This window comes from Orycteropus afer, unplaced genomic scaffold, assembly GCF_000298275.1.
Source record: "Orycteropus afer afer isolate SDZICR_OR568_19922 unplaced genomic scaffold, OryAfe1.0 scaffold00086, whole genome shotgun sequence".
NCBI lineage: Eukaryota > Metazoa > Chordata > Mammalia > Tubulidentata > Orycteropodidae > Orycteropus > Orycteropus afer.
Genome location: NW_006921673.1, coordinates 9,456,982 through 9,469,806, shown reverse-complemented (window position 1 = coordinate 9,469,806; position 12,825 = coordinate 9,456,982). Strand labels below are relative to the sequence as shown.

Here is a 12,825-nt window from a genome sequence, read left to right as displayed (position 1 = left end):
GTCAATGGCATGAGACAAAGTATATGTGAACTGCTGTATGAAAAGTGAATTTACTCTGTAAATCTTCACCCAAATCAAAATAAAATTAAAAAAAAAAAAAAGATTGGAGGAAGAATCATTAACAACCTGCAGTACAATGACGACACAACTTTGCTTCTGAAAGTGAGTCTGACCTAAAGCACTTACTGATGAAGATTGAAGAATATAATCTGCAGTCTGAATTACATCTCAACATAAAGAAAACAAAAATCCTCACAACTGGACTTATAAACAGCATCACAATAAATAGAGAAAAGATTGAAGTTGTCAAAGACTTGACATTGCTTGGTTCTACAATCAAGGTCATTGGAAGCAGCACTCAGGCAATCAGACAACGTATAGCACTGGGCAAATCAACCTGCAAAGGACTTCTTTCAAGTTCTGAAGGGCAAAGATGTCTCCTTGAGGACTAAGGTGTACCTGACACAAGCCATGATATTTTCAATCGCCTCATATGCATGTGAGAGCTAGACAATGAATAAGGAGGACCAAAGAAGAATTGGTGTTTTGAGTTGTGGTGCTGGCAAAGAATGCTGAAAGTATCATGGACTGCTAAAAGAACTAACAGTGTCGTGGAGGAAGTATAGCCGGAATGCTCCTTGACAGCAGGAATGTAACTTGGTTTCACCTGCTTTGGTCAGGTTATCAGAAGAGACCATTCCCTGAAGAAGGATGTCATGCTTGGTAAAATGGTGGGTCCACAAAATAGTGGAAGGCCTTCAACGACATGGATTGACAACAGTGGCAGCAGTGATAGATAGGGTCAAGTATAGCAAGGATCGCGGAGCTGGCATGGGACCACTGTGTTTCATTCTGCTGTGCATAGGTTCACTGTGGGTTGGAGGCACCTTGACAGCACCTAACAAGAACAACAACAACAGTTTATGATTGTTTGCCATATTACCAAACTTAACAGATGTAAATAAATGTATTCCCCATCCTCAGTGTTCCCCACTTAATACCCCATTTTTAGAGGTACTGTGTTCCTAAAGTGCACTTTCAGTTTTTATTACATTGATTTGATTTATTAAATTTATGCCTACTATATGACTGCTAACCAGAAGGCTGGTGGTTCAAACCCACCAGCCACTCCTCAGAAGGAAGATGGGGCAATCTACTTCCGTAGTGATATTGCCTCGGAAACCCAAGGAGGGGTCGCTATGAGTCAGGTCCGACTCGACAGCACATAACAACAACAACATGTGTCTGATGCTTTGGATTTTTGTTAAAAAAAAAAAAAAACCGGTAAGAAAATGCTGATACTCTGATATCTTCTATTAGCATCAATGAAACTATATCACAGTAACTTGTTAGTTTTGAAGTGGCATAAATCTCAAGAGTCTTCACAGATTTTAACAAGTGGGTATTGCTAATACTTAGCCCAACAAATTCACACCTTTATACTAGCAAATGTTTCTTTGAATATACCCAACCTAGTTAGATTCAGATCAAATTGAGTTTAAGCATATCTTTTAAATGTATTATGTTTCTTTTGAGCCTTCATTCCATTTTCCCTGACTTATTTCTGAAAGATCACGGAAGCTGGCAAAACTACTTTAGAGATCTCTACTTAGTTTGCTCAATACTTTACATGAAAAAAATGAGAGAGAAATTCTTACACTAAAAGATATAACTAACACTTTCAGTTCATGTAAATCATTATGCTTCTCTTTAAAACCTGTAATTCTTATAGTGAAAGGTCTGTAGTTGTTTAAATGTTCACATGACATCACTCTGAACTGTGAAATAAAAATTAATTTTGTGTAGAATTTTACATGAATGCTTTTAAGTACTATAGAGATCATTTGTATTATATCAAAGAGGCAATAGAACAGAAAGATACTGACCAAGAAGCACTAAGGTCAGTCTTACCGGATAGGTATGGAACTTTGGACCAATCCCTTGAGTCTTGCTTTCCATTTGTCGAATAAAGAGTATTTAGATTTTAGTTTAGAATTTAATTTATTTTCATTCTTTTATTTTTATTGATATCAGTGTTTCAAAGCTAGGTATTTTCCTTTAATCACTGGTTTAAATGCTTCTCATTTATTGTGATACATAATGTTTCCTTATTAGTTTTCAGAAATCCTGAAGTTTCTGTTTATATTTCTCCCTTTCCAGGAGTTATTTAATTGAAGCTTGTGGGTTTTTTGTATTTTTTTTTAATTCCAAGTAATGGGCCATTTTGCTTGTTTTTCCTTTAATTTTTAGTTTTTCATTGTGATCAGGGAGTGTTGTAATATTTTATTTTATGGATTTATACTTTATTTGATTTAATATATAATCAGTTTTTATAAATGTTCCACGTGCACTTGAAACGAGGGTATGCTGCTCAAAAAAAATCCTAAGATACCAAAAGCCAAACTCACTGTGATGAAGTCGATTTTAACTCATCTCTACTCCCATTGGATTTTCATCTGTAAATCTTTACAGAAGCAGACTGCCCCATCTTTCTTCCATGGAGCAGCTCGTGGGTTCAATTCATCAGCCTTTTGGTTAGCAGTCAAATGCCTTAACCGCTACATCACCAGAGTGCCTTCAAATCCTGAAATAAATACCCCTTATTGAGATCTTCTAATTCTTACTGAATTCACGTTGCTTGGTTCTACAATCGATGCCAACGGAAGCAGCAGTCAGGACATTAGACGATGTGTAGCATTGGGAAAGTCAGCTGCGAAGGAACTGTATCAAGTGCTGAGGAGCAAGGATATCTCCTTGAGGACTGAGGTGCGCCTGACACAAGCCATGATATTTCCAGTCACCTCGTATCATGTGAGAGCTGGACAATGAATAAGGAAGACTGAAGAAGAGTTGATGCTTTTGTGTTGTGGTGCTGGCGGAGAATGCTGAAAGTACCATGGACTGCTAAAAGAACTAACATATCTGTCCTGGAGGAAGTGCAGCCAGAATGCTCCTTGGAAGCAAGAATGGCCAGACTTCGTCTCACCTATTTTGGTCATGTTGTCAGAAGGGACCATTCCCTGGAGAAGGATGTCATGCTTGGTAGGGTGGAGGGTCAACGAAAGAGGGGGAGGCCTTCAACGAGATGGATTGACACGGTGGCTGCAATGATGGGCTCAAGTATAGCAGGGATTGTGGGGCTGGCGCGGGATCGGGCAGTGTTTTGTTCTGCTGTGCATGGGGTCGCTATGAGTCGGAAACGACTCGATGGCACTTAACAACAACAACAACAACAATTCTTATTTATTTTTTGTCCCATTTTGACCTTTTTTGAACTAAGAGTAGTGGGTTAGATTCACCTTAGTGTATTTGTATTTCTCCGTCACCTGTAGTTTCTGCTTTATATCAGTAGTTGCTGTGTTAAATGGTATTCTTTGACTCCTAACTGACACAGTATTCAACAATATTTTTTTATATTCATCTTTCTCCCCTACTTTTAATTGCATCATCTATATGTTATCAAAACACGGAAAGTTTACCTTTTTCTCTTGCCTCCACACTTATTTTAGCTCTAGCTCTAAACCAACAATTTGCAAATGAGTCAGTTCAAACTCATGGCAACCCCATATGTGTCAGAGTAGAACTGTGTTCTGTAAGGTTTCAATCACTGATTTTTTTAGAAGTAGATCACTCGGCCTTTCTTCTGAGATACCACTGGGTGGACTTGATCTTTGGGCCTTTTGGTTAGCACTAGAGCACATTCACTATTTGTACCACCCAGGGATTCTATAAATAAACAAATATATGATCACCCTCAGTCTGTTACCACAGTTACCTGTTGCTTGCTGGAGCTCCTTCTATAGAAGATATAGCAAGAGAGACATGGGTACAGTATTCCCTGAGTTCTTGCAAGTTCAAACTGTTTTTCTACAGATTTAATACTTGAAAGGCTATTTGATTGAGTATAAAATTCTTGCTTTCCACTTACTTGTCTTGACTTCCTTAAAAATACTGCTTTGTGTTTTTGCTTTGTATGCTTTCTTGATGTGTGATACAACCCTGATTTTCTTACCCTTATAACTAAATTGATCTGTGTATTTTGTTTTCCTTGTCTTTAAAGTCTAATAATTTTACCAGGATAGCTCTTGTTGATTATTCCAAGTCACTTTAACCAGATCTTTAGTAGGCCCTTTTGATATATAGATTTAAGGATTTTTTTTTTTTCCCTCAGAAAGTTTTCTAGCATAGCAGTTTTAAGTATTGGTTTTCTACTATTGTTTGTTTTTGTTCCAATTATAAGTATGTTTGGACATCTTTGCCACTTTCTTTCTGCCCCTTGTCTTTATTTTATTTTATTCTCTTGAATGTCTTCGTGCCTTCCTTCAGTGCCCCTTAGTAGTAAATTTTTATTTTATTCCATTCTCCCTATCTGAAATGATTTTGTTTTGTTTTCATTTATATCCTATACCTTCACAATTCTTGATGTATTGCTTTTTGTTTTATCCATTTCTGTCCTTAGTGTTTTAGTTTTTATCTTTCATATTTTTATACTCCTGAATTCTTGTTTGAGGTTCCTTAATGCAGTTACTAGGCGGTCTGGTAGCATAGTGCATAAGGCACTTGACTGCTAACCAGAAGGCTGGTGGTTCAAACCCACCAGCCACTCCTCAGAAGGAAGATTGGGCAATCTACTTCTGTAGTGATACTGCCTGGGAAACCCAATGAGGGGTTGCTGTGAGTCGGGCGCGACTCAGTGGCAAATACCAACAACAACAACAACAATGCAGTTACTAGGGCTGTATTACAATTGTCTTTTGTTTCAGTGTCTTTTTATTGTTATATTACGTTTAAACGGATTTAACTGTTGCCTTTTATTCATAGGCATTTTGTGGGCAAAGGTATATTTTATGTTTAATGTATGTATTAAACTTGTATCATGAAGTGAAAAAAATTTTTTTCAAAGGTATTGATGATGTGGGATGTGGTTTACATGTATTCTTTGTCTTTTGTCTTACTGGGGTCTTTAATTCTCCTCTCCCTCCTTATTTGTCTTTATTGTTACATATGAAAGAAATGCTATCCTATTAATCTGTTTCTCCCCGGATGCAATCTTCTTGAGGTTAGTGCTAAAGAACCACTCATTTTCAAGGCCTACTTTATAGCCAGTGCCATGAAACACCAAGTTGAGTATTTTGATGCTTTATAGTGAGTTTTCCTTTTCTGGGCGGTTTTTGCCTGTCATTCATGTATGTCCTTTACTCCACTCTCTTAGTTTTCTCTCACTTTCTTACTCTTCTTTTTCTACTCCCTGCATTGAGGTACTTGTGCAGCAGCAATCAAAGCACTGTTGAATTTGGTGTGAGTTTCTCTATTTACAGATATTTTTAAGTTTGTAATATTCTCTATTTCTTGACAATACTGAACGAATGGGTAATGTATTATTTTGTTTAGACTTTTTTTTTTCCTTACTTTCTTTCAGGGTATAAAAGGAGCTTATAGGCAGCCTGTTGACAAAGGCAGGGCAATTCTTGAAATTTGGAATTTGTATCAGTAAAGTAGCTGAAGGAGCCCATCTCTGGAATTATCTCATAAGTCACTAAAAACATTTTTAAGTGAAATATGTCCTATAAGGAATGTATATTTTGTATATATGTAGATAGATAGATTTGTTGTCGTTTACTGTTATGTGCTGTCATGTATATTTATATATTTACAGTTTAAAAATGTGTTTTTAACTTAATTGTTTATAAATATATTTGTTTACATATACATTTTTACAATTGTATTAATATATACAAAATGAAATTAGATTTGTATTCCTAATGTTTTCTAATCTTTTTTATTTTGGATCATGATCATCAATATTTTATTATTTTCCATTCTACTTTCTTCCCAGAAACACAACACAGTTCTTCAATGCAGAACCTGTGGGAATTTTTCAGAAGGAAATATACAAGTACACAAACTGATATGTACAAAGGATGTCATCACATTCATATTCATAAAAAGATTTTTAAAAAATCAACTATGCAATATTTTTGTTTAGCTTTTTTCTGAATAATGTTATGAACTAAACCACACAAGTGTTATTTTTCATGCATGTTAATAAAATAACTTGATAACCATTAGACAGTTTTGCTTTTGTCTGATCTAAAGTCATCCCTCCTTCTCTTAATGGAATGCACATCAAGCTTAAATTATAGTGAAATCTGTGAGAGCTGGAACTCAGTGGGACTGCCTTATTTTTCCAGGTCTCAGTTTTCCACCTTTGATAGGGTGCAGTATTAGCATTTTTTTTTTTTTTTTTACTGCTCATTTTAATGAAAAATATTTTCGTTTTCCTTCTCTTGACAGGTTTCCGTCTTCTACAGGTTCCAGCTTCTGCAGGTTTTAGAGAAAACTTTCATATGCGTGTAGATAAAAGTTGTAACCATGTAAACATTGCCAATAATTTTGGTTTTATTTTTATTTCTGCTTTTCTCTTTTTTAATTTTCTAAAATAAATTAGTTAAATTAGTCTCAATTTCATGGCACACAGTTGAATTTTCTATCATAATAAAATAAATTGTGTTAGGAAGATAGCTCTTAACTCTTTTATGACCAAATTATTTTCTGCTTAGAATTTTTTCTTGGATACCATCTTTTTTCAGTAATGGAAAGCCTACTGCAATCAAGAGGAAAAAATAGTTTTTGAAGTAATATGGATTTAGATAGCATTATGTGGTGACTGCTTATCAGAAGTTTAGCAGTTCAAACCCACCAGCTGCTGCTCTGTGGAAGGAAGATGGGACAATCTACTTCCATAAAGATTTACCACCTTGGAAACCCAGTGGGGGTCGCTATGAGTCAGAATCTACTCAATGGCAGTGGGTTTTTGGTTTGATATGTCCCAAATAGACTCATGTGGTAGGATTGGTGGGATGAGGCCCATTTCTTCAGATATACAGGTTCCTGGGTCCCTGCACATACTATAACTAGGATATCAGCTTCACAAGAAACCTAAGAGGCTAAAAATGTTGATGGGTGATAAATGTCCCATAGATCACAAACGGGATAAAGTTGTTTTGCCATCATTTTTGTGGTAGCGTGAAAATTCTAAGGCACTCTAATGGTACAGTGGTTAAAAGCATTTGGCTACTAACTGAAAGGTCATCAGTTCAAACCCACCAGCCACTCTGCAGGAGAAATATGTGAGAGTCTGCTTCTGGAAAGATTTACAGCCTTGGAAACCACATAGGTAGTTCTACTCTGTCTATAGAGTCACTATGAGTTGAAATTGACTTGACGGCAGTGGGTTTTTATGAAAATTCTTACTGTGGTAGGTGTTTAAAAAAAAAAAAAACTCACTTCTGCCATTGAATTGGATAGGAGTAACCTTCTTCTAAAAATTAGGATGTTATTTAATAAGTTTTCTTACAGTGAGACATATGAAGAGATTTAGGCTCATAACTGAAAGTTGTTTTGTTCTTTCACAGGAATTGAAACCTGATGAAGTAACTAAATCTGCTCTTGGTGATGATTTAAACTTTGAAAGTATCTGCAAAAAGGTATATCTGCAATCAGTTGTATTTGTTTCATAAAAAGTTCTTTATTTTTATTTTTTTTGTGTGTGTCACCTTTTTCCTTGAAAATAAAACTTAATCAAGAAATCAATTATTATTAATACGTTGTGACTTTTCCCTGTGAGGAGGTCTAGTAGCGCAGTGGTTAAAGCATTAGGCTGCTAACCAAAAGACTGGCAGTTTGAACCCATCAGTCGCTCTGCAGAAAGATGAGGTAGCTTCCATAAAAATACGTAGCCTTGAAAACCTTATGGGGCATTTCTTCTCTGTCCTATAGGGTCGCTATGAGCTAGAATCAACTTGATGACAATGAGTTGGTTTAATTTTCCCATTTGAGCTCCAGAATGGCCACTAAAAATATTTTATGGTAATTTGTGAATTTTGCTTTGCTGTGATATCATACTTCAAGGCCCTTAAAGGTTTATTGAACTTAGTATATCATTTCATGTTTTAGATAGTAATTAGTCCATTAACCTAACTAATTAGAGCAAAACATCTTCATTATTATTCTTTTCAAAGTATTTTCAGAAATATGAATCCTTGCATTCACCCTGTGAAAGATTATTTTTAATCCCATTTTTTTACAAATTAAGAAACAAGCTGAAGAAGAGTTACATGAGATACCATTATTATGTGGTAAAGTCAGAATATTTAACTGTATCATCTGCACTTTGGACTTTATCACTTCTGCTTCTTTATATCACTTCTACTTCTTTTTTAATCACTTTTTGATCACTTTTTTTTAATCACTTCTAGTTCTTTATATCCTCTTTTTCATTGCCATGTACTTTGCTAAAACTGAAGTCAGTTACACTTCAGAACAGTTTTTGGTTTCATTGATTTTTCTGTTGCTTTTCTGTTTTCACTTTTCATTGATTTCTGCTCTGATCTGGATCATTTTTTTTTTTCCATTATTTTGCTTAGTTTTCAAATCTTTCATTGTGGCAACAGTGCCAAGCCATCTCGTTGATGGTGTCCCACACTCTGCTTGCTGCTTCGCTTCACCAAACATGATGTCCTCCTCTAGCACTTGATTGCTCCTGATGGCGTGTCCATAGCAAGCAAGTTGGACAGTGTTCTTTTGTGATCCATAGGGTTTCCGTGGCTAATTTTTGGGAGTAAATTGCCAGGCTTTCTTCCTAGTCTTTGTCTGGAAGCACCACTGAAACCTCTCTATCACAGAGAACCCTGCTAGTGTTTGAAATACTCATGGCTTAGATTCTAGCCTTGTAGTAGCATGTAAGCCACCATAGTATGACAAACTGGTGGTGCTGGTAATTGATTATTAGACACGTTAAATTTTAAAGTATGTGTTGTAAGGAGGCCAGCATATGAAGATTTTGTTCGTTTGGGTGAGAATGAAGTTGGTGGTTGTTGTCTTTGTGATTTTGGGAGGAACTCTGGTAGCATAGTGCCTAAGGCACTTGACTGCTAACCAGAAGGCTGGCGGTTCCAACCCACCAGCCACTCCTCAGAAGGAAGATGGGGCAATCTACTTCCGTAGTGATACTGCCTCAGAAATCCAAGGAGGGGTCACTATGAGTCGGGGCCGACTCGACGGCACATAACAACAACAACAACAATACCAGAATCATAAGAATGGTCTTATTCTTGATTTTATATTAGCACAATTTTGTAGGAAATATTCTTATATCATAGGATTTATTCATATAAATAGGCTAATATTTGAGCCCTATTGCATTTCTAAATTTGTGATCTAGTTTGTATCACAGATAAATATTGGTATGTTGAATGGATTAGTGGTAATTTTATAGGAATATGGCGAATATGTTTGGTTTTTCTTAAGAGGTAAAAAATAATAATAATTTAAGATTTTTACTGGAGTAAATTTTCTGAACTTTCTATGCTAAATTCTAAAAGTATTTCATTAATGTTTATTTTGTGGTGAGAATGAGAAGCTCTTTATTTTTAGCTGCCTAGTAATGTTATGTTTCCATTTAAACTTGTAACAGTGGAACATGGCAATATTTATTAATTAACTAGAACTTGAAAATATTCAAAATAAAATACCCTGTGCTTGGTTTTTTGGGGTGTCCCCCCCCATTCAACCACACTGTTTTTATTTAGAAGGTTAGTATTGAGTAATCTATACGTACTGTATATGAAATCAGATATTTAGGATATCCTTTTCTGTCTACAACCAGCCTCTCATCAGTCTTCCAGGGTGTGAAATGCCTTTTATCCGAAAGTGGGAAAATAGATGTCTATGTTAGCTTATCAAGCTTATTTTGGAATAAAATATATTTGCTTATGGTTTGATTTGTGGTCATGAGATTTATCGTAGTAACTCAGACAGAAAGTTTAGGATCAAATATTTTCAGGTAACGCTTGGTTCCATTTCTGCCCCTTTTGTACTTTCCCCCAAACAGGAAGAAAAAAGAAGGCAGAGAAAGAAAGGGAAAACTGTTCTATTACATTAAAGTTATTGACAGAGCCTTTGAGGGGTATCCAGCCCTGCTCAAGAAAGTTTCACAGTCTACATATTACTTGATTTCAGCTGCTTGGTTACTATTTTATTTATTATTTCTTTCCATTATATCCAGGTTCTTCTGAACCTAAGTGAGCTTATAAAACAAAAACAGGGTTGGCAGCAGAGTGTGGTGCAGGAGGGAGTGATTATTCTTCAGTTTGTCACAGCAAAAGAGCTCGATAAACGATAACCAAATAGGAAGTGAGTCTTGTACAAAGATCTCTATATACTCAGGGTAGTTTCATCATCCAAAGAGAATAAAAGAAATTAATTTGTAGGGCATCTTACAGCTTACGCAGTATTTCTATATACATTCTTATCTTAACAATCCTCTCAGAAAACATGCATGGCTGTGTGTGGGGGGCATGATGAAATGAAGAAAAGGAGAAAGATAAGTTAGCATGTGGGTGTCTCAAATGAAGAAAAAGGGAGGGATAAATTAGCTACCTGTCATCTTTATGATAAGAGTTTAGAGAAGGGACTAACACTGACATTTTCAGACAGCTGTTGTGAGAATCTACCACTCGTCTGTCATTTTCTCTTTCTGTGGTGGCTTGTGTGTTGCTATGATGCTGGAAGCTTTGCCAATAATGTTTTAAGTACCAGCAGGGTCACCCAAGTTGGACAGGTTTCCTAGACTAAGACAAGGAAAGAAGGATGTGGCCAGATCCACTTCCAAAAAAATTGCCCACTGAAAACCTTACGATAGCAGGGGAACATTGTCTGATACAGTGCCAGAAGATGAGCCCCTCGGGATAGAAAACACTTACAATATGGTGGAGGAAGAGCTGTCTCCTCAAAGTAGAGTCAACCTTAATAACATAGATGGAGTTAACCTTTCGGGATCTTCATTTGTTTATGTGGCATGATTCAAAATTAGAAGAAACAGCTGCAAATATACATTAATAATTGGGATGTGGAAGCTATAAAGTATGAAACTGGGAAAATTTGAAGTTGTCAAAAATGATGAAATGCAGGAAAATCAATATCCTATGCATTAGTGAGCTGAATTGCACTGGTATTGGCCATTTTGAATCACAAAGTCTCCATACGGCTTACAATTCCAGGAATGAAAAATTAAATGATAATGGTGTCACATTAATTGTCAGAAAAAACATTTCAGGTTCGTTCTTGAAATACAGTGCTATCAGTGATAGGATAATATCCATATGCCTACAAGGAAGACTAGGTACTACTACTGCTATTCAGATTTACACATCAAACACTAAAGCCAAAGATGGAGAAGCTGCTGCATCAAATGGTATTTCTAATTCTAACTTTTTAAGGAATCACCATACTGCTTTCCACAGTGATTGTATCATTTGACAGTCCCCCCGGAAGTATATGAGAGTCCCATTCTCTCCACATCCTCAACAGCATTTCTTATTTTCTGTCTTGTTGAACTTTGCTATTAGTGCTGGGGCCAGATGGTATCTCATTGTTGTTTTGATTTGCATCTCTCTAAAGGCTAATGAGGTAGGTGGGGCCAAGGTTTGGAGCCTGTTTTCTGCTTGAGTGTGGCTCTATATTACAGTCAGGGCCTGAGGTAGGCAGGGTTGGGGGTTGGAGGCTTCTTTGCACTTGGGGGTGACTCTATACTAAAGTTGGGGCCTGAGGTAGGCGGGCCAGGGCTCAGAGCCTGCTTTTCGCTTGTGGGTGGCTCCATATTGAGGCCATTGCCTGAGGTAGGCAGGTGCAGAGGGGTTATGAACAACTAAGGGAGACAAACTTGACTGTCAGTTTGCTATCCTGTGGTGGCTTGCATGTTGCTTTGAGGCTGGAGGCTGTGCCACCATGTTGCAAAATGCCACCAGGGTTACCCATGGCAGGCAGGTTTCAGTGGGGTTTCCAGGCTAACGCAGACTCAGAGGAAGGAAGAGGCCATCTACTTCTCAAAGAATTGGCTAGGGGAAACTGTATGAATAGCAGTGAAACACTGATATATTACTAGAAAACTTTATGAATAGCTCCAAAACATTGACCGATACAATGCCAGAAGATGAGCTCATCAGGTCAGAAGGTATTCAAAATTTGGGGAAGAGGTGACTCCTTGGAGTAGAGACAACCTTAACGATATGCATAGAGTAAAGCTTTCAGGACCTCCATTGGTTGATGTAGCACAACTCAAAATGAGTAGAAAAAGATGCAAACATCCATTGATAATTGGAACATGGAATGTACGAAGTATGAATCTAGGAAAATTGGAAGTTACCAAAATGAAATAAAATGCATAAAGATCGGTATCCTAGGTATTAGTGCACTAAAATGGACTAGCTTTGGCCATTTTGAATCAGACAACCATAATGCACTATGCCAACAATGACAAATTAAAAAAAGTTGGTGTGACATTCATCATCACAAAGAGTATTTCAAGATCTGTCCTGAAATACAATGCTGTCAGTGATAGGATAATATCCATACGCCTACAAGGAAGAGCAGTTAATACTAATATTATTCAAATTTACGCACCAACCACCAAAGCCAAAGATGAAGATTTCTACCAACTTCTGCAGTCTGAAATTGACTGAGTGTGTTAGATTGGGTTCTCTAGAGAAACACAAAAACCAGCAAAGTGTATATATATATTTAGAGAGAGAGAGAGAGACAGAAATTTATCTTAGGAAAATGGCTCACAAGCATATAGAAGCCGACAAGTCCAAGTCTCTGGAGGAGATGAGCTGGTGGCAGCTTTAGCTTCCGTAAGCGCAGGGGGCCGAGAAATTCAAGGCTGGCAGGTAGTACACTGGTTGTTGACTCCAACAAAAGACGAATCCAAGATCTCCAGGCCGAGCGGTGGGCTGTTCACTCACGGAAGTCTGTAGTCCGCACACC

The 12,825-nt window shown here is 37.0% G+C and overlaps 1 protein-coding gene across 1 annotated transcript in view; it reads left to right on the top strand.

Annotated features, from left to right (window-relative positions):
- Nucleotides 1–12,825, top strand: part of SRFBP1 (serum response factor binding protein 1) — a 139,305-nt gene that overhangs the window by 93,142 nt on the left and 33,338 nt on the right. Inside the window, exon 4 of the mRNA XM_007942246.1 lies at nt 7,416–7,487. Coding sequence (XP_007940437.1) covers nt 7,416–7,487 — 72 coding nt within the window. The remainder of the gene's footprint in view (nt 1–7,415; nt 7,488–12,825) is intronic.